The following is a 23,089-nucleotide window of genomic DNA, read 5'->3' as shown; positions in this document are numbered from 1 at the left end:
ACCGGGGGCTAATTTGATGACCAATGTTAGTGATATATGGATGGATGTTGGTGATGGATGGATGGATGTTATTGATGGATGGATGTTTGTGATGGATGGATGGATGTTATTGATGGATGGATGTTAGTGATGGATGGATGTTACGGATGAATGGATGGATGTTAGTGATGGATGGATGAGGGATGTTAGTGATGAATGGAGGGATGGATGTTAGTGATGAATGGATGGATGTTAGTGATGAATGGATGGATGTTAGTGATGGATGGATGGAGGGATGTTAGTGATGAATGGATGTTAGTGATGAATGGATGGATGCTAGTGATGAATGGATGGATGTTAGTGATGAATGGATGGATTTTAGTGATGGATGGATGGATGTTAGTGATGAATGGATGTTAGTGATGGATGGATGTTAGTGATTAATGGATGGATGTTAGTGGTGGACGTGTACCTGCAGGATGGTGAAGTTCTCCAGTACACTGTTCATCATGTACTTCTCAGGCAGGTGTTTGAGCTTGTGGATGAAGTTGATCATGTACTCGCACATGGGCGAGCGGTGGATCCTGTACACACACTTGCCTCCCTCTGGCCGGGCGTACTCCGTCTGCAGGAAGGGGGAGAGGGGGGGGGGGTCATCACCACCTGACAGAGGAGGAGGAGGAGGGTATGCGGGCGTGTCCTTACCTCCACCTTTTCCACCACCTGCTTGCCAAAGGAGCAGACCTTGGTGGAGACAGTGATGGTCATGTTTTCCATGCTGCTGTACTGGCTGCTCACACCGTAGAAGGAGCCTGGACCGTCCTGCATGCCGCTGCTGTTCAGGTCCGCCTGCATATATAATAAATAGTATAACATAGTAAGTAAATAAATATTAAATGCATCAATAATAAATAATATAACATAGTAAGTAAATAAATATTAAATAAATAACATACAGTACCATAGTAACTAAACAAATATTAGGTAAAGGATATACAATAGTGAGGAAAAAAATATTAAATAAATAATACATAAAATAGTAGTAGTAGTAATACAAGTAAGAATAGTACAAGTAGCAGTAGTAGTACTAGTAGTAGTAGTCATAACAGTAGTAGCAGTGGTAGTAGTACAAGTAGTAGTAATAGTAGTAGTAGTAGTACAAATAATAGTAGTAGTACAAGTAGCAGTAGCTGTAGTACAAATAGTAGTAGAGCAAGTAGTAGTACTAGTAGTACACAAAGTAGTAGTAGTCATCGTACAAGTAGTAGTAGTACTAGTAGTACAAGTAGTAGAACAAGTAGCTGCTGCAAAGAGCGTGTAACAACGCATGTTCACGAGGCTAATAAACAAACTTTTTTTTTTTGGACCAATTCAACAACACTGCCATGAAAATGCTAACTGACCAGTTCAACAACAATGCCATGAAAATGCTAACTGACCAGTTCAACAACAATGCCATGAAAATGCTAACTGACCAGTTCAACAACACTGCCATGAAAATGCTAATTGACCAGTTCAACAATACTGCCATGCAAATGCTGGCTGGCCAGTTTAAGAAAACCACCATAATGCTAACTGACCAGGACAACAACACTGCCATGAAAATGCTAACTGCCCAGTTGACAAACACTGCCATGAAAATGCTAACTGACCAGTTCAACAATACTGCCAGGAAAATGCTAACTGATTACTTCAACAACATTGCCATGGAAATGCTAACTGACCAGTTCAACAATACTGCCATGCAAATGCTAACTGACCAGTTGAAAAACACTGCCATGAAAATGCTAACTGACCAGTTCAACAATACTGCCATGAAAATCCTAACTGACTACTTCAACAACATTGCCATGGAAATGCTAACTGACCAGTTCAACAATACTGCCATGAAAATGCTAACTGACCACTTCAACAACACTGCCCCGAAACTGCTAACTGACCAGTTCAAGAAAACCACCATAAACATACTAACTGACAAGTTCAACAAAACCGCCATAAAAATGCTAACTGACCAGTTCAACAACACTGCTATGAAAATGCTAACTGACCAGTTCAACACACTGCCATGAAAATGCTAACTGACCAGTTCAACAATACTGCCATGAAAATGCTAACGGACCAGTTCAACAATACTGCCATGAAAATGCTAACTGACCAGTTCAACAATACTGCCATGAAAATGCTAATTGACCAGTTCAACAACACTGCTATGAAAATGCTAACTGACCAGTTCAACAATACTGCGATGAAAATGCTAACGGACCAGTTCAACAATACTGCCATGAAAATGCTAACTGACCAATTTAACAATACTCCCATGAAAATGCTAACTGACCAGTTCAATAACACTGTCATGAAAAAGCTAACTGACCACCTCAACAACCCTGCCATGAAAATGCTAACTGACCAGTTCAACAACCCTGCCCTGAAAATGCTAACTGACCAGTTCAAGAAAACCACCATAAACATGCTAACTGACAAGTTCAACAAAACCGCAATGAAAATGCTAACTAAATTGTTCAATACCACCACCATGAAAATGCTAACTGAACAATTAAACAGCACTGCCATGAAAATGCTAAATTACCAGTTCAACAACACTGCCATGAAAATGCTAACTGACCAGTTCAACAACACTGCCATTTAAATGCTAACTGACCAGTTCAACAAAACCACCACAAACATGCTAACTGACAAGTTCAACAAAACCGCCATTAAAATGCTAACTAAACAGTTCAATAACACCACCATGAAAATGCTAACTGACCAATTAAACAGCACTGCCATGAAAATGCTAACTGACCAGTTAAACAACACTGCCATGAAAATGATAACTGACCAGTTCAACAACACTGCCATGAAAATGCTAACTGACTAATTCAACAATACTGCCATGAAAATGCAAACTGACAAGTTAAAAAAAGCCATTAAAATGCTAACTAAACAGTTCAATAACACCACCATGAAAATGCTAACTGACCAATTAAACAGCACTGCCATGAAAATGCTAACTGACCATTTCAACAACACTGCCATGAAAATGCTAACTGACCAGTTCAACAACACTGCCATGAACATGCTAACTGACCAGTTCAACAATACTGCCATGAAAATGCTAACTGACCAGTTCAATAATACTGCCATGAAAATGCTAACTGACCAGTTCAACAATACTGCCATGAAAATGCTAATTGACCAGTTCAACAACAATGCCATGAAAATGCTAATTGACAAGTTCAACAACACTTCCATGAAAATGCTAACTGACCAATTCAACAATACTGCCATGAAAATGTTAACTGGCCAGTTTAACAATACTGCCATGAAAATGCTAACTGACCAGTTCAACAATACTGCCATGAAAATCCTAACTGACTACTTCAACAACATTGCCATGGAAATGCTAACTGACCAGTTCAACAATACTGCCATGAAAATGCTAACCGACCACTTCAACAACACTGCCCCGAAACTGCTAACTGACCAGTTCAAGAAAACCACCATAAACATACTAACTGACAAGTTCAACAAAACCGCCATAAAAATGCTAACTGACCAGTTCAACAACACTGCTATGAAAATGCTAACTGACCAGTTCAACACACTGCCATGAAAATGCTAACTGACCAGTTCAACAATACTGCCATGAAAATGCTAACGGACCAGTTCAACAAAACTGCCATGAAAATGCTAACTGACCAGTTCAACAATACTGCCATGAAAATGCTAATTGACCAGTTCAACAACACTGCTATGAAAATGCTAACTGACCAGTTCAACAATACTGCGATGAAAATGCTAACTGACCAGTTCAACAATACTGCCATGAAAATGCTAACTGACCAATTTAACAATACTTCCATGAAAATGCTAACTGACCAGTTCAATAACACTGTCATGAAAAAGCTAACTGACCACCTCAACAACACTGCCATGAAAATGCTAACTGACCACTTCAAGAACACTGCCATGAAAATGCTAACTGACCAGTTCAACAACCCTGCCCTGAAAATGCTAACTGACCAGTTCAAGAAAACCACCATAAACATGCTAACTGACAAGTTCAACAAAACCGCAATGAAAATGCTAACTAAATTGTTCAATACCACCACCATGAAAATGCTAACTGACCAATTAAACAGCACTGCCATGAAAATGCTAAATTACCAGTTCAACAACACTGCCATGAAAATGCTAACTGACCAGTTCAACAACACTGCCATTTAAATGCTAACTGACCAGTTCAACAAAACTGCCATGAAAATGCTAACTGACCAGTTCAAAAACACTGCCATGAAAATGCTAACTGACCAGTTCAACAATACTGCCATGAAAATGCTAACTGACCAGTTCAACAACACTGCCATGAAAATGCTAACTGACCAAATCAACAATACAGCCATGAAAATGCTAACTGACCAGTTCAACAACACTGCCATGAAAATGCTAACAGACCAATTCAACAACACTGCCCTGAAAATGTTAACTGCCCAGTTCAAGAAAACCACCACAAACATGCTAACTGACAAGTTCAACAAAACCGCCATTAAAATGCTAACTAAACAGTTCAATAACACCACCATGAAAATGCTAACTGACCAATTAAACAGCACTGCCATGAAAATGCTAACTGACCAGTTCAACAACACTGCCATGAAAATGATAACTGACCAGTTCAACAACACTGCCATGAAAATGCTAACTGACTAATTCAACAATACTGCCATGAAAATGCAAACTGACAAGTTAAAAAAAGCCATTAAAATGCTAACTAAACAGTTCAATAACACCACCATGAAAATGCTAACTGACCAATTAAACAGCACTGCCATGAAAATGCTAACTGACCAGTTCAACAACACTGCCATGAAAATGCTAACTGACCAGTTCAACAACACTGCCATGAACATGCTAACTGACCAGTTCAACAATACTGCCATGAAAATGCTAACTGACCAGTTCAACAATACTGCCATGGAAATGCTAACTGACCAGTTCAACAATACTGCCATGAAAATGCTAATTGACCAGTTCAACAACAATGCCATGAAAATGCTAATTGACAAGTTCAACAACACTTCCATGAAATTGCTAACTGACCAATTCAACAATACTGCCATGAAAATGCTAACTGGCCAGTTTAACAATACTGCCATGAAAATGCTAATTGACCAGTTCAACAACACTGCCATGAAAATGCTAACTGACCAGTTCAACAATACTGCCATGAAAATGCTAATTGACCATTTTAACAACACTGCCCTGAAAATGCTAACTGGCCAGTTTAAGAAAACCACCATAATGCTAACTGACCAGTTCAATAACACTCTCATGAAAATGCTAACTGACCACTTCAACAACACTGCCATGAAAATGCTAACTGACCAGTTCAACAATACTGCCATGAAAATACTAACTGACCACTTCAAAAACACTGCCAAGAAAATGCTAACTGACCATTTTAACAACACTGCCCTGAAAATGCTAACTGGCCAGTTTAAGAAAACCACCATAATGCTAACTGACCAGTTCAATAACACTCTCATGAAAATGCTAACTGACCACTTCAACAACACTGCCATGAAAATGCTAACTGACCAGTTCAACAATACTGCCATGAAAATGCCAACTGACCAGTTCAACAATACTGCCATGAAAATGCTAACTGACCAGTTTAACAATACTGCCATGAAAATGCTAATTGACCAGTTCAACAACACTGCCATGAAAATGCTAACTGACCAGTTCAACAATACTGCCATGAAAATGCTAATTGACCAGTTCAACAATACCGCCATGAAAATACTAACTGACCAGTTCAACAATACTGCCATGAAAATGCTAACTGACCAATTTAACAATACTTCCATTAAAATGCTAACTGACCAGTTCAATAACACTGTCATGAAAATGCTAACTGACCACTTCAACAACACTGCCATGAAAATGCCAACTGACCATTTTAACAACACTGCCCTGAAAATGCTAACTGACCAGTTCAAGAATACCACCATAAGCATGCTAACTGACAAGTTCAACAAAACCGCCATGAAAATGCTAACTAAACAGTTCAATAACACCACCATGAAAACGCTAACTGACCAATTAAACAACACTGCCATGAAAATGCTAACCGACCAGTTCAACAACACTGCCATGAAAATGCTAACTGACCAGTTTAACAACACTGCCATGAAAATGCTAACTGACCAGTTCAACAATACTGCCATGAAAATGCTAACCGACCAGTTCAACAATACTGCCATTAAAATGCTAACTGACCAATTTAACAATACTGCCATGAAAATGCTAACTGACCAGTTCAATAACACTGTCATGAAAATGCTAACTGACCACGTCAACAACACTGCCATGAAAATGCTAACTGACCAGTTCAACAATACTGCCATGAAAATGCTAATTGACCAGTTCAACAATACCGCCATGAAAATACTAACTGACCAGTTCAACAATACTGCCATGAAAATGCTAACTGACCAATTTAACAATACTTCCATTAAAATGCTAACTGACCAGTTCAATAACACTGTCATGAAAATGCTAACTGACCACTTCAACAACACTGCCATGAAAATGCCAACTGACCAATTCAACAACACTGCCCTGAAAATGTTAACTGCCCAGTTCAAGAAAACCACCACAAACATGCTAACTGACAAGTTCAACAAAACCGCCATTAAAATGCTAACTAAACAGTTCAATAACACCACCATGAAAATGCTAACTGACCAATTAAACAGCACTGCCATGAAAATGCTAACTGACCAGTTCAACAACACTGCCATGAAAATGATAACTGACCAGTTCAACAACACTGCCATGAAAATGATAACTGACTAATTCAACAATACTGCCATGAAAATGCAAACTGACAAGTTAAAAAAAGCCATTAAAATGCTAACTAAACAGTTCAATAACACCACCATGAAAATGCTAACTGACCAATTAAACAGCACTGCCATGAAAATGCTAACTGACCAGTTCAACAACACTGCCATGAAAATGCTAACTGACCAGTTCAACAACACTGCCATGAACATGCTAACTGACCAGTTCAACAATACTGCCATGAAAATGCTAACTGACCAGTTCAACAATACTGCCATGAAAATGCTAACTGACCAGTTCAACAATACTGCCATGAAAATGCTAATTGACCAGTTCAACAACAATGCCATGAAAATGCTAATTGACAAGTTCAACAACACTTCCATGAAAATGCTAACTGACCAATTCAACAATACTGCCATGAAAATGCTAACTGGCCAGTTTAACAATACTGCCATGAAAATGCTAATTGACCAGTTCAACAACACTGCCATGAAAATGCTAACTGTCCAGTTCAACAATACTGCCATGAAAATGCTAATTGACCATTTTAACAACACTGCCCTGAAAATGCTAACTGGCCAGTTTAAGAAAACCACCATAATGCTAACTGACCAGTTCAATAACACTCTCATGAAAATGCTAACTGACCACTTCAACAACACTGCCATGAAAATGCTAACCGACCAGTTCAACAATACTGCCATGAAAATGCTAACTGACCAGTTCAACAATACTGCCATGAAAATACTAACTGACCACTTCAAAAACACTGCCAAGAAAATGCTAACTGACCATTTTAACAACACTGCCCTGAAAATGCTAACTGGCCAGTTTAAGAAAACCACCATAATGCTAACTGACCAGTTCAATAACACTCTCATGAAAATGCTAACTGACCACTTCAACAACACTGCCATGAAAATGCTAACTGACCAGTTCAACAATACTGCCATGAAAATGCCAACTGACCAGTTCAACAATACTGCCATGAAAATGCTAACTGACCAGTTTAACAATACTGCCATGAAAATGCTAATTGACCAGTTCAACAACACTGCCATGAAAATGCTAACTGACCAGTTCAACAATACTGCCATGAAAATGCTAATTGACCAGTTCAACAATACCGCCATGAAAATACTAACTGACCAGTTCAACAATACTGCCATGAAAATGCTAACTGACCAATTTAACAATACTTCCATTAAAATGCTAACTGACCAGTTCAATAACACTGTCATGAAAATGCTAACTGACCACTTCAACAACACTGCCATGAAAATGCCAACTGACCATTTTAACAACACTGCCCTGAAAATGCTAACTGACCAGTTCAAGAATACCACCATAAGCATGCTAACTGACAAGTTCAACAAAACCGCCATGAAAATGCTAACTAAACAGTTCAATAACACCACCATGAAAACGCTAACTGACCAATTAAACAACACTGCCATGAAAATGCTAACTGACCAGTTTAACAACACTGCCATGAAAATGCTAACTGACCAGTTCAACAATACTGCCATGAAAATGCTAACCGACCAGTTCAACAATACTGCCATGAAAATGCTAACTGACCAATTTAACAATACTGCCATGAAAATGCTAACTGACCAGTTCAATAACACTGTCATGAAAATGCTAACTGACCACGTCAACAACACTGCCATGAAAATGCTAACTGACCACTTCAACAACACTGCTATGAAAATGCTAACTGACCACTTCAACAACACTGCCCCGAAAATGCTAACTGACCAGTTCAAGAAAACCACCATAAAAATGCTAACTGACAAGTTCAAAAAAACCGCCATGCAAATGCTAACTGACCAGTTCAACAAAACCGCCATACATTTTTAATTTTCCTGAAGGAACTCTCCTGAAGGAATCAATAAAGTAATATCTATCTATCTATCTATCTATCTATCTATCTATCTATCTATCTATCTATCTATCTATCTATCTATCTATCTATCTATCCATCCATCCATCCATCCATCCATCCATCCATCCATCCATCCATCCATCCATCCATCCATCCATCCATCTATCTATCTATCTATCTATCTATCTATCTATCCATCTATCTATCTATAAAAAGGCTAACTGACCAGTTCAACAAAACCACCATACAAATGCTAACTAAGCAGTTCAACAAAACCGCCATGAAAAGGCTAACCCTGATGGTTTTGGTGACAAGATGGTGATAAAAACCGTTACATGGTTACATTCCCAACTACCAAGCAATGAGTCAAGTACATACCCAAAATTTAACGAGGAAAAAAGCGTTCTGGGGGCCTTTCTCGTAGAGCTCCTTGAGGCCGCCCTTCTTCTCAGGGAACTTGTCGTAGATCTGCCGGATGTCCACGGCCTCCAGGAGCGGGTCGCTGTAGGACGGGTTGGTCTGGCCTATGTGGACAAACAGGTGCTTGCTGTACTGCACACACAAGAGAGCACACTGTCATCAAGGTGCGCCACCACCGCAAAATAAAGGCTGTCACGGGCACCTTAAAAATGTGTTTTTTCCTCCATGAAAACATATTTAAGTAACATTTTGGATGAGGGTTGTACAGTATACCAGTAGTAGTATAGCATTGCGGTACTAATGAATCAAAAACAGTACTATATTCCAGGTGACATTGTTGGTTTTAGGAGCAGAGGAGCATGTATGGCAGCACACACAGAGTACTTACAAGCAGACAGTGTGTAGACAGAAAAGGAAGAATGGATGTATTTTGGCGTACAAAGTAAAGATAAAGGTGACGTTAACATCAGCTAACATACATCTACAGTGTTTTACCTACTTCTGAATCACTAATCCTGGTCTCCATGGCGACAAATAAAACAAGTTTCTTACAAGTAGCATTATCACTGGAGGAGGTGGAAGAGCTAAACATGCTTCACTACACACCGTAGGAGGATACAATAGCTTACCGCCGTCTCAATGTAAACAAATGCCATGGGTGGATATACACCTGACATCCACTGTAATGATACCAAGTACAAGAGTGTATCTAGTTGATACTGCTATGATGACATTGATATTGTTTTCCTTTTTTTAAATTCATATTATGTTTATAAAGTAGGTAAATATGTCCCTAGATACATGAGGACTTTGAATATGACCAATGTATGATCCTGTAACTACTTGGTATCGGATCGATACCTAAATGTGTGGTATCATCCAGAACTAATGTAAAGTATCAAAGAAGAGAAGAATAAGTGATTATTACATTTGAACAGAAGTGTAGATAGAACATGTTAAAACAGAAAATAAGCAAATATTAACAGTAAATGAACAAGTAGACGAATAATCAATTTTTACAGTTTGTCTCTCATAATGTGTACAAAATAATAGGTAGATTAATGACAGACTATGTTACTGCATACGTCAGCAGACTAATTAGGAGTTTTTGTTTGTTTACTTGCTACCTTCGTAAAGCTTTTAGCATATTAATGTATATTATTCATGTTTAAGATGTATATTATTCATGTTTACTGATGTTTATTAATCATGTTTACTGATGTATATTTTTCATGTTTACTACTGTATATTATTCATGTTTAAGATGTATATTATTCATGTTTATGATGCATATTATTAATGTTTACTGCTGTATATTACTCATGTTTACGATGTATATTATTCATGTTTACTGCTGTATATTACTCATGTTTACGATGTATATTATTCATGTTTAAGATGCATATTATTCATGTTTACTGATATATATTAATCATGTTTAAGATGTATATTATTAATGTTTACTGATGTATATTATTCATGTATACTGATGTATATTATTCATGTTTAAGATGTATATTATTCATGTTTGAGATGTATATCATTCATGTTTGCTGATGTATATTATTCATGTTTAAGATGTATATTATTCCTGTTTACTACTGTATATTATTCATGTTTAAGATGTATATTATTCATGTTTATGATGCAAATTATTCATGTTTACTGCTGTATATTACTCATGTTTAAGATGTATATAATTCATGTTTAAGATGCATATTATTCATGTTTACTGATGTATCTTATTCATGTTTAAGATGTATATTACTCATGTTTACTGATGTATATTTTACATGTTTACTGATGTATATTATCCATGTATAATAATGTATGCTATTCATGTTTATTGATGTATATTATTCATGTTTAAGATGCATGTTATTAATGTTTACCAGGGGTCCCCAAACTATGGCCCGCGGGCCAGATACGGCCCCAAGCTACGGCCCAGGGGCCAGATATGGCCCGCCAATGTCCAAAATCCGGCCCGCCAGTAGTACCAAGTAAAAAAAATTAAATTAATTATTATTAAATTATTCTTTTCTTAATCTATTTTTTTTTTCACCCATCCATCAATCCATTTTCTACCGCTTGTTACTGTCCAAATTCCGGCCCGCGAGTAGTCCTGGCTAAAAGGAAATAAAAATTGTATTTATTTATTTTTTGATTAGAATTTTTTAAAATCTGTCCTTTTTCCCCTATCCTACAATCCATTTTCTACCCCTTGTTACTGGGTCTCCTAGGCAGATAAGACACGCCAGCATCCAAAATCCAGCCCGCAAGTAATACCAAGTAAAAACAAAAAAAACAAAAAATTAAATATATATATATAGGATGCGCTGTGACAACTGCGGGTCAGAGTGCAACACTGGCAGAGGAGCTTAACTGTTTCTTTGCCCATTTTGAAACCCCCCAGCAACAGTCACTGCATTCCAGACTACTGGAATGCCCTCCCGGTAACAGTAGAAGCATTTAAGTCTCATCTTAAAACTTATTTGTATACTCTAGCCTTTAAATAGACCCCCATTTTAGACCAGTTGAAATGCCGTTTCTTTTCTTTTCCTCCTATGTCCCCCCCTCCCTTGTGGTGGGGATCCGGTCCGGTGGCCATGGTTGAAGTACAGGCTGTCCAAAATCGGGACCCAGGATGGACCGCTCGTCTATGTATCGGTTGGGGACATCTCTGCGCTGCAGATCCGCCTCCGCTTGGTATGGTTTCCTGCTGGCTCCACTTTGGATTGGACTCTCGCTACTATATTGGATCCACTTTGGACTTGATTCTCACGGTTAGGTTAGATCCACTAGGGATTGGACTTTCACAATATCATGTTAGATCTGCTTGACATCCATTGCTTTCGGTCCCCTGGGGGCGGGGGGTTGCCCACATATGTGGTCCTCTCCAAGGTTTCTCATAGTCATTATGGTTGACGTCCCACTGGGGTGAATTTTTCCTTGCCCTTATGTGGGCCCTACTGAGGTCGTTGTGGTTTTTGCAGCCCTTTGAGGCACTTGTGATTTAGGGCTCTATAAATAAACATTGATTGATTGATTGATTGATTGATTGATCTGCTCCAGCCCATCCCCCGCCCCCCACTGGGCTCCGGCACCACTCCACTCACTGTACAGGAGCACAGTGTCAGACGAGTGCTCCTGGCTGTGAACCCCAGGAAGGCTGCCGGACCAAACTTAGTATCTGGAAAGGTGCTAAGGGCGTGCGCCCACCAGCTCGCTACCCCCTTCACCGGGATCTTCAACCTCTCCCTGGCTCAGGCAGTCATCCCATCCTGCCTGAAGTCATCTACAATAATCCCGGTGTTGAAGAAGTCTCCCATCACCAGCCTGAATGATTACCGACCAGTGGCCCTCACTCCGGTAATCATGAAGTGCTTCGAGAGACTGGTTCCCAGCACATCAAAGACCACACCCCTCCAGACTTCGACCCCCACCAGTTCGCATACCAGGCGAACAGATTCACAGAGGACACCATCGCTGTTGCTCTCCACTCTGCTCTGAGCCACCTGGAGCAGCAGCACAGCTATGTCCGGATGCTCTGTGTGGATTATAGTTCTGCCTTAAATACAATGATCCCGGACAGACTCTGCAATAAACTGGACACTCTTCGCCTCCCCCCTCTCACAAGCGGCTGGATAAGGGACTTCCTAACGGACCGACCCCAGAATGTGAGACTTGGCTTCCACCTCTCATCCACCCGCATGCTCAGCATCGGCTCCCCACAGGGCTGTGTGCTGAGCCCCCTCATCTACTGCCTCTACACCCATGACTGCAGTCCAGCCCACAGTGACAACCTTATCGTCAAGTTTGCTGACGATACCACAGTGGTCGGGCTCATCTCCAGGGGTGACGAGGCTGCCGACAGGGAGGAGGTCCTGAAGCTGACGGCCTGGTCTTCGGAGAACAACCTCGCTCTCAACACCAGCAAGACCAGAGAGATCATCGTCGACTTCAGGAGGAGCAGCACCGACCCTGCCCCCTTCTACATCAACGGCGAGCATGTGGAAGGGTCCACTCCTTCAGGTACCTTGGAGTCCACATCTCTAACAACTTTTCTGGGACAGTCAACACCACATCAATCATCAAGAAGGCTCAGCAGCAGCTACACTTCCTGAGAGTCTTAGGGAAGTACAACCTGAAGCCTGACCTGCTGCTGACCTTCTACTGCTCGTCCATGGAGAGACTGCTGACCTACTGTCTTACAGTATGGTACGGCAACTGCACTGCAGCAGACAGGGAGAGGCTGCAAAGAGTGGTCAAGACGGCTCAGAAGATCATCGGCCACCCTCTCCCCTCTCTGACGGACATCTACACCTCCCTCTGCCTCAACAGAGCCAGTGCCATCATCAAGGATAGCACCCACCCTGGCTCTGACCTTTTCCACCTGATACCCTCTGGGAAGCGCTACAGGTGCATTAAAACCAAGACAAACAGGCTAAAGAACAGCTTCTACCCCAGGGCCATAATCAACCTGAATGGACTGCCCCATTGACCCTCATAACTGCCTTCTCTTCGGTGCAATAACCCATTCCACTAAGCACCCTGTTTTTTTCATGTAGATATTCATGCAAATATTCATTTCACCCACTGTATAGAGCAGGGGTCTTAAACTAAATTTACCTGGGGGCCACTGGATGCAGAAACTGGGTGAGGCTGGGCCGCAAGAAAATATTTCTTAAAAAATCTAACATGCACTTTTTAATGAATTCACCTTCTATGAATAGCTTTCCCGCCCTAGCAACATTCTAGCCAATCCTCACGATTTTTCCGGGAGACTCCTGAACTTCAGTGCACCTCCCGACAATCTACCGGTGCAACCATTCTCCTGAATTTGTCCCAATTTTCACCCGTTCGACATTATTAAGGGCTGCCGTGATTGCACTGCCTTTGATGTCCTCTACAACAGTGTTTCTCAACCTTTTTTCAGTGATGTACCCCCTGTGAACATTTTTTAATTCAAGAACCCCCTAATCAGAGCAAATGCATTTTTGGTTGAAAAAAATAGATACAGAAGTAAATTACAGCACTATGTCACCAGTTTCTGATTCATTAAATTGTATAACAGTGCAAAATATTGCTCCTTTGTAGTGGTCTTTCTTGAACTATTTGGAAAAAAAGATATAAAAATAACTAAAAAACTTGTTGAAAAATAAACTATATACAACACCTCAACCGACGCAAGTAGGGAGGGTGGGAGCGTGGGGGGTTGGTGGTAGCGAGGGTGTGTATATTGTAGCCCTGCAAGGTGTTTTGGGTATTTGTTCTCTTGTGTTTAAGTTGTGTTAGGGTGCATAAATTCTCCCCAAATGTGTTTGTCATTCTTGTTTGGTGTAGCTTCACAGTCTGGCACATATTTGTAACAGTGTTAAAAGTTTTTTTTACGGCCACCCTTAGTGTGACGTGTGTAGCTGTTGATCAAATATATCTTGCAACAACACACGTGCGTCTCACATGGCCAGATGCAACATAGACTTGGGCTTGAACGCTGCCAGTTCAGGATGTAGGAGGCGCTAAAGGCAGTGCCAGTATGGCACTCCCTGATTATTGTTGATCTGGTAAATATCGACAAGGGCTTTGAGAGAATTGGTGCCCTTTAATTCAGGGGTCTCCCGGGGAAAACTGGGGACGTTGGCAAGCATGACCTATCAAGCGCCGTTCATATTAAACTCGCGGGCCGCACCAACATTAAATTGTCATATCAAAGCACGGGCCGCGTAATAACGTCTCGCGGGCCGCAACTGGCCCGCAGGCCGCGTGTTTGAGACCCCTGGTATAGAGTCACATTTGTACAGAGTGTACAGGGTGTACATGTGCACAGAGTTTACAGAGTGTACATTGTACAGAGAGTATAGAGTGTACACTGTTCCCTCGCACACCTTTCTTTGCACTTCTATTTTTTTATATATTTACACATTGTTATCTTGCATGCACACATCACACTGTATGGAATGGCCTCAATCTCGTTACCCTGAGTAATGACAATGAAGCTGATTCTGATATATATATTTAGGGGTGTGGGAAAAAATCGATTCCAATACGAATCGCGACTCTCACGTTGTGCGATTCGGAATCGATTCTCTTTTTTTTTTAAATCGATTTTTTTTTATCAATCCAACAAAACAATACACAGCAATACCATAACAATGCAATTCAATTCCAAAACCAAACCTGACCCAGCAACACTCAGAACTGCAATAAACAGAGCAATTGAAAGGAGACACAAACACGACACAGAACAAACCAAAAGTAGTGAAACAAAAATGAATATTATCAACAACAGTATCAATATTAGTTATAATTTCATCATAGCAGTGATTAAAAATCCCTCATTGACATTATCATTAGACATTTAGAAAAAGAAAAAAAAAAGAACAATAGTGTCACAGTGACTTACACTTGCATCGCATCTCATAAGCTTGACAACACACTGTGTCCAATATTTTCACAAAGATAAAATAAGTTGTATTTTTGGTTTCTTTAATAGTTCAAACAAATTTACATGATTGCAATCAGTTGATAAAACATTGTCCTTTACGACTATAAAATCTTTTTAAAAAAATCTACTACTCTGCTAGCATGTCAGCAGACTGGGGTGGATCCTGCTGAAATCCTATGTATTAAATGAATACAGAATAGTTTTGAATCGTAAAAATATCGTTTTTGAATTGAGAATCGCGTTGAATCGAAAAAAGTCGATATGTAATCGAATCGCGACCCCAAGAATCGATATTGAATCGAATCGTGGGACACCCAAAGATTCGTTGCCCTAATATATATATATATATAAATACAATCTAAACTGTCTTTTTCTTAAACTGACCAAAAGTCATATGTCCACTGATGTTTAAAACTCTACACTAGGAGTCTAATTCATTATTATTATTTATGTTTACTAATGTATATTATTCATGTTTACTGATGTATATTATTCATGCTTAAGAGGTGTATTATTCATGTTTACTAATGTGTATTATTCATGTTTTCTGACCTATATTATTCATGTTTACTGATGTATTTTATTCATGTTTACTAATGCATATTAAGCGGTAGAAAATGGATGGATGATGTATATATTATTACTCATGTATATTATTTATGTTTAAGATGTATATTATTCATGTTTACTAATGTATGTTATTCATGTCTAAGATGTATATATTATTACTAATGTATATTATTCATGTTTACAATGTGTATATTATTACTAATGTATATTATTCATGTTTAAATAACAGCATATGTTTATCAGACTCACTGATAATAATAATAATAATAATAATAACAAAAATATTAATCCATCCATTTTCTACCGCTTATTCCCTTCGGGGTCGCAGGGGGTGCTGGAGCCTTTCTCAGCTACAATTGGGCGGAAGCCAGGTACACCCTGGACAAGTTGCCACCTCATCACAGGGCCTAATAATAATAATAATAATAAGTGGTATTGATGTCATAATGTAAAAAAGCGTATGGGTGCATCTCTGATGCTGCTGTGCCATGGACTCACAGTGTCCGGGTCTCTCTGGACTTCCATGAAGGCGGAGTACTCCAACATGCGCAGCTTGGAGGAGGCGATGGTCCGGTCCTGCCACACGGGCACCGCTGTAGCCGTGGGCGCAGGGGGCGGAGCCAAGGGCTCATAGCCTGCATAGCATACAGAAAACAATCCCCGTTGCCGGTAAGAACTTGTCCCTTACGGTCACACCGGAGGTCTGCTGGTGATACTTACTTGGTATGGACTGTGGTACCGGACCTGAGAGGCTGGGGTAAGGCGGCTGTGCAAAAGGCTTGATGCTACAAGACACCAAGGATGCATAGTTTAGATGTACGCCTTCATCTTGCACTTCATGGAACTATGCTTCACTTTTTTCTCTTACTGCCGTTCTCATTTTATCCTCAAAAATCTAGACACAGTACTCCATAAAGACAATGTGAAAAGGTTTTCTTGAAAATTAGACGATTTTTGACGAAGACAAAGACGATTTTTGTTCTTAAAAAATTGGCAAAAATAAATAAATAAATAAAAACACTTTCACATTGGCATGGTAAGGTGTTCAAATGTTTTTTCTTCTTGAGCTTTTTGAAATGTACCATAAATAAAGTGTTTTTTTAGTTTTAATAAATTGGCAAATATTTCTTGAAAAATCTGTTTCACATCATCATTATTGGCTGTTGAAAAACATGTTTTAGAGACTTTTAAAATCTATTTGAAAAATAAAGATTTATATTTTTTTTTAGTAAATTTGCTTTAAAATACTGTTTCAAATTGTCTTTACGAGGGATTGAAACATTTTCTTTAGTCTTTTTTAAATCTATTAGGACAATAAAGATTTAGATTTTTTTATTAAATTTGCTAAAATTCAAAACAATTATGATGTATTATGAGTTTTTTGAAAACTATTATAAGGTGAATTTTAATTTTTACTACATTTGCAAAAATGTGGTGTATATATTTTTTTTCTTTTTGCTTGTATTATAAATAAAAAGGTATTGTTTTTAATTTTTCATACATTTCCAAAAATGTCCAAAAGAAGTGTTTCACATTGTGATTGTGGGGTGTTGAAATGTTTGTTTTTTTATTAGCGATTTTTAAATTCTATTATTAACAAAGTCGATTTTTATTATACATTTGTAAAAATGTGGTGTACTGATTATTTTTTTTCTTTTTAGAGCTTTTTGAAATGTAATATATATAAAAGGGTTTTATTTTAAATTTTTCATAATTTTCCAAAAATGTCTAAAAAAAACGTTTCGCATTGTCATTGTGGGGTGTTGAAAAGGTTGTTTTTTTCAGAGTTTTTTTGAAAACTGCTATAAATAAAGTAGATTTTTATTTTTAATAAATTAACAAAACATTGGTGTATTGATTTTTTTCTTTTTAGAGCTTCTTGAAATGTATTATGAATAAAAGGGTATTGTTTTTAATTTTTCAAACATTTCCAAAAATTATTTAAGTTTGCTAAAAAGATTTAGGTTTGCTAAAATTGCTTGAAAATACTGTTTGACAGTGTCTTTCCGAGGGATTGAAACATTTGCTTTAGTCTTTTTGAAATCTATTAGGAAAATAAAGATTTAGATTTTTTTATTAAATTTGCTAAAAAAAAAAAAAAAAAAAGAAGTGTTACGAGTTTTTGGAAAACTATTATAACGTGAATTTAAATCTTTAATACATTTGCAAAAATGTGGTGTATGGATTTTTTTTCTTCTTAGAGCTTTTTGAAATAAAAGGGTATTGTTTTTAGTTTTTCATATATTTCCAAAAATGTCTAAAAAAAATCTGTTTCACATCATCATTATGGGGTGTTGATGTTTTTTTGGGAGCTTTTTTAAATCTATTAAAAAAATAAAGAAGATTTATATTTTTTATTACATTTGCTAAAATTGCTTTAAAATACATTTTGGTATTGTCTTTACTAGGGATTTAAACATTTTCTTTAGTCTTTTTGAAATCTATTTGGAAAATAAAGATTTTGATTTTTTATAAATTTTGCTGAAATTCTAAAAAATTATGAGGTGTTATGAGTTTTTTGAAAACTATTATAACATGAATTTTTATTTTTAATACTTTTGCAAAAATGTGGTGTATGGATTTTTTTCTTTTTTAGAGCTTGTATTATAAACAAAAAGGGTATTATTTTTAATGGTTCAAACATTTCCATTAATGTCTAAAAAAGTGTTTCACATTCTGATTGTGGGGTGTTGAGTAGTTTGTTTTTTAAATGATATCAAAAATAAAGTACTATCTAATCTGATCTAATCTAAATAAACAAAGTCGAATTTTATTTTTAATAAATTAGCAAAAATGTGGTATATTGATTTGTTATTTTAGAGCTCTGTGAAATGTATTGTAAAAGTGTACTGGAATAAGCGGTAGAAAATGGATGGATGGTTATAATTTTTCGAACATTTCCAAAAAATGTCTAAAAAGTGTTTCACATTGTGATTGTGGGGCGTTGTGTGTAGAAATTTGAGGGCAAAAAGAATGTATCCAGTTGGAACAAGGCTGTAAGATGAATATTAGTGTCATTGAAGCATGTGTTGCTGCACCAGCAAAGCGTAAGTCCACCATCTTCATTCCAAATCTTCCATTTTGCAGATCAAAACAACAATTGGTTGTTAAATTTGGAGCAGGAACCTCAGGGGACTTAGTAAGTTGGTTAGTTAGTTAGTTAGTTGGTTGGTGCTCTGCTGAACTTACGCATGGCTGGTGCGACCAAGCCCAGGAGTCCTTCCTGGGTTGAGATCTAGAACCAGCCTGGTGTGCACAAACGTGACTGGTTAAACTGGCTCCTCCTACTGGCCTAACTAGTCCCTGCTGGCCCCGCCTACTTACTCCTGAGAAGGTCCAGGCTGGCCCGGGATGGGTGCCGACCAGAACTGGAACACAACAAAGAACAGTGTTCAGTGGGACAGTTAGTTGCAGAGAAGTGAAAGAAAGATTGTAAACTGAAGGGAGAAAAGGGAGGTCTCACTCTGCCGGGCTGGTAGGGAGCAGGAGGCAGAGGAGGAAGATGACTCTTCATCATGCTGGGAGACACGATCTGGGCTGACGACAGGGCCGCCATGTTCTGCAGGGCCTTGTCCTTCGACGCCTGGTCCTGCACCACAGGGAGCAGGAGGAGCAGCAGGTCACCACCAGGAGCAGGAGGAGGTCACCACCAGGGGAGGGGGAGGTGACCATAAGGAGGAAGAGTTGACCACAAGGAGAGGAGGAAGTGACCACAAGGAGTAGGAGATGACCACAAGGAGGAGGACATGACCACAAGGGGAAGAGGAGGTGACCACAAGGAGGTGGAAGTGACCACAAGGGGAGGAGGAGGTGACCACAAAGAGGAAGAGGTGAACACAAGGGGAGGAGGTGACCACCAGGAGAGGAGGAGGTGACCACCAGGGGAGGAGGTGACCACTAGGAGGAAGAGATGACAACAAGGGGAGGAGGAGGTGACCACAGGGGGAGGAGGAGGTGGCCACAAGGGGAGGAGGGGACCACCAGAAGGAGGAGGAAGTGACCATAAGGGGAGGATGTGACCACCAGGAGGAGGAGGTGACCACAAGGGTTGGAGGGGACCACCAGGAGGAGGAGGTGACCACAAGGGGAGGAGGAGTTGAACACAAGGGGAGGAGGAGGTGACCACCAGAAGGAGTAGGTGACCACAAGGTGAGGAGGAGGTGACCACAAAAGCAGGAGGGGACCACAGGGGGAGGAGGTGACCACAGGTGGAGGAGGTGACCACAGGGGGAGGAGGTGGTGACCACAAGGGGAGGAAGGAACCTCCAGGAGGGGGAGGCGACCACAAAGGGAGGAGGAGCAGGTGAACACAAGGGCAGGAGTAGGTGACCACCAGGAAGAGGAGGTGACCACAAGAAGGAGGAGGTGACCACAAGGGGAGGAGGCGGTAACCACGAGGGGAGGACGTGACCACAAGGGGAGGAGGTGACCACAAGGGGAGGAGGAGGTGACTACAAGGGGAGGAGGCGGTAACCACGAGGGGAGGAGGAGGTGACCACAACAGGAGGATATGGTGGCCACAGGAGGAGGAGGTGACCACAAGGGGGAGGAGGACGTGACCACAAGGGGAGAAGGTGACCAACAGGAGGAGGAGGTGACCACTAGGGGATGAGACCACAAGAAGGCGCCACAATCATATACAGCACAGGTGTCAAACTCACAGCCCCGGGGCCAGAACTGGGCTGCCACCTCATTATAAAGTGTAATGTGGCCCTCATAAATGTGACGTGGCCCCTGAGAGTGTGGCTCTCATAAGTGTGATGTGGCCCTTGAGAGCGTGGCCCTCATAAGTGTGATATGGCCCTCATAAGTGCGTGTGGCTTTCATAAGTGTGATGTGGCCCTAGAGAGTGTGGCCCTCATAAGTGTGACGTGGCCCTCATAAGTGTGACGTGGCCCTCATAAGTGCGATGTGGCTTTCATAAGATTGACACTTGTGGACTGAATGGTTACATGAGTTACGTAAAGCTGAGTGTGGTCACCATGGAAACGGGAGGATGAGGACAGCAGCTGGATGTAAGCGCATGTGTGGTCACCATGGTAATGGGAGGATGAGGGAAGCAGCTGGATGTAACAGTGTGTGTGGTCACCATGGTAGCAGGAGGATGATGACAGTAGCTGGGTGTAACAGTGTGTGTGGTCACCATGGTAGCAGGAGGATGAGGACAGCAGCTTGATGTAAGAGTGTGTGTGGTCACCCTTGTAACGGGAGGAAAAAGGACTGCAGCTAGATGTAAGAGTGTGTGGTCACCATGGTAACCGGAGGATGAGGACAGCAGCTGGATGTAAGCGCGTGCAGCAGCGTGATGAAAAAAGGTGTCACGTGTTTAAATACGAGATGGCAAACAAAGTAAAATATTGAAGCACACTTCAAGCTACTAAACCTTCCTGCTTGTTTTGTTTTTTTGCAACTTGGCCAAAAAAAATAAAGAAAAAGTTTGAAGCAAAGTGTGGAGCCCAAACATCAAACCAGGAGCACCTGAACCAAGCAAGCATAGCAGCTGCAGGACACCTAAATGCATCATGGGGGAGAACCTGAATGCATCACGGGGGAGAAGGGGTGCCATGCCAGCAGAGGACATAGGGGGCGCAATGATGCTGAATGTAGGAGGAAGTGATGTTGACTTACCAAGTTCATTGCCTGAAGCAGAATATAAAACAGAGAAGAAACATTAGTACTAGGAAGTCAAATTGGGACTTGTGCTCCAGACAAGGAAGTCGACTTGGGACTTATGCTCCAGACTAGGAAGTCGATTTAGGACTTGTGCTCTAGACTAGAAGTCTACTTTGGACTTGTGCTCCACACAAGGAAGTCTACTTGAAACTTGTGGTGCGGACTAGGAAGCCTACTTGGGACTTGTGGTCCAGACTAGTAAGTCTACTTGGGACTTGTGTTCCAGTCTAGGAAGTCTACTTGGGACTTGTGGTCCGGACTATAAAGTCGACTTGGGACTTGTGCTCCGGACAAGGAAGTCGACTTGGGACTTATGTTCCAGACTAGGAAGTCGACTTGGGACTTGTGGTCCGGACTAGGAAGTTTACTTTGGACTTGTGCTCCACACTAGGAAGTCTACTTGGGACTTGTGGTCCGGACTATGAAGCCTACTTGGGACTTGTGATCCTGACTAAGAAGTCTACTTGGGACTTGTGGTCCGGACTAAGAAGTCGACTTGGGACTTGTGGTCCAGACTATAAAGTCGACTTGGGACTTGTGGTCCAGACTATCGGAATTGTGGTCCAAACTATAAAGTCTACTTGGGACTTGTGGTCCAAACTATAAAGTTGACTTGGGACTTGTGGTCCAGACTATGGGACCTGTGGTGCAGAGTGGGAAGTCTACTTGGGACTTGTGGTCCAAACTATAAAGTTGACTTGGGACTTGTGGTCCAGACAAGGAAGTCTACTTCAAACTTGTGGTCCGGACTAGGAAGCCCACTTGGGACTTGTGGTCCGGACTAGGAAGTCTACTTGGGACTTGTGTTCCAGACTAGGAAGTCTACTTGGGACTTGTGGTCCGGACTATAAAGTCAACTTGGGACTTGTGCTCCGGACAGGGAAGTCGAATTGGGACTTATGTTCCAGACTAGGAAGTCGACTTGGGACTTGTGCTCCGGACTAGGAAGTTTACTTTGGACTTGTGCTCCACACTAGGAAGTCTACTTGGGACTTGTGGTCCGGACTATGAAGCCTACTTGGGACTTGTGGTCCTGACTAGGAAGTCTACTTGGGACTTGTGGTCCGGACTAAGAAGTCGCCTTGGGACTTGTGGTCCAGACTATAAAGTCGACTAGGGACTTGTGGTCCAGACTATCGGAATTGTGGTCCAAACTATAAAGTCTACTTGGGACTTGTGGTCCAAACTATAAAGTTGACTTAGGACTTGTGGTCCAGACTATGGGACCTGTGGTGCAGACTGGGAAGTCTACTTGGGACTTG

The 23,089-nt window shown here is 40.5% G+C and overlaps 1 protein-coding gene across 1 annotated transcript in view; it reads right to left on the bottom strand.

Moving 5' to 3' along the window:
• tead3b (TEA domain family member 3 b) overlaps window positions 1–23,089 on the bottom strand; it is a gene marked incomplete at its 5' end in the record, with an annotated part of 82,736 nt that overhangs the window by 8,195 nt on the left and 51,452 nt on the right. The window contains 9 exons of the mRNA XM_061893566.1: window positions 452–604; window positions 685–828; window positions 9,098–9,271; window positions 16,653–16,789; window positions 16,875–16,939; window positions 19,344–19,400; window positions 19,479–19,522; window positions 19,618–19,743; window positions 21,783–21,794. Coding sequence (XP_061749550.1) covers window positions 452–604; window positions 685–828; window positions 9,098–9,271; window positions 16,653–16,789; window positions 16,875–16,939; window positions 19,344–19,400; window positions 19,479–19,522; window positions 19,618–19,743; window positions 21,783–21,794 — 912 coding nt within the window. The remainder of the gene's footprint in view (window positions 1–451; window positions 605–684; window positions 829–9,097; window positions 9,272–16,652; window positions 16,790–16,874; window positions 16,940–19,343; window positions 19,401–19,478; window positions 19,523–19,617; window positions 19,744–21,782; window positions 21,795–23,089) is intronic.

Source organism: Nerophis ophidion, linkage group LG02, assembly GCF_033978795.1.
Source record: "Nerophis ophidion isolate RoL-2023_Sa linkage group LG02, RoL_Noph_v1.0, whole genome shotgun sequence".
NCBI classification, from domain to species: Eukaryota; Metazoa; Chordata; class Actinopteri; order Syngnathiformes; family Syngnathidae; genus Nerophis; species Nerophis ophidion.
Note: the sequence above shows the minus strand (reverse complement) of the source record. Positions and strands in the feature narration are given on the sequence as shown.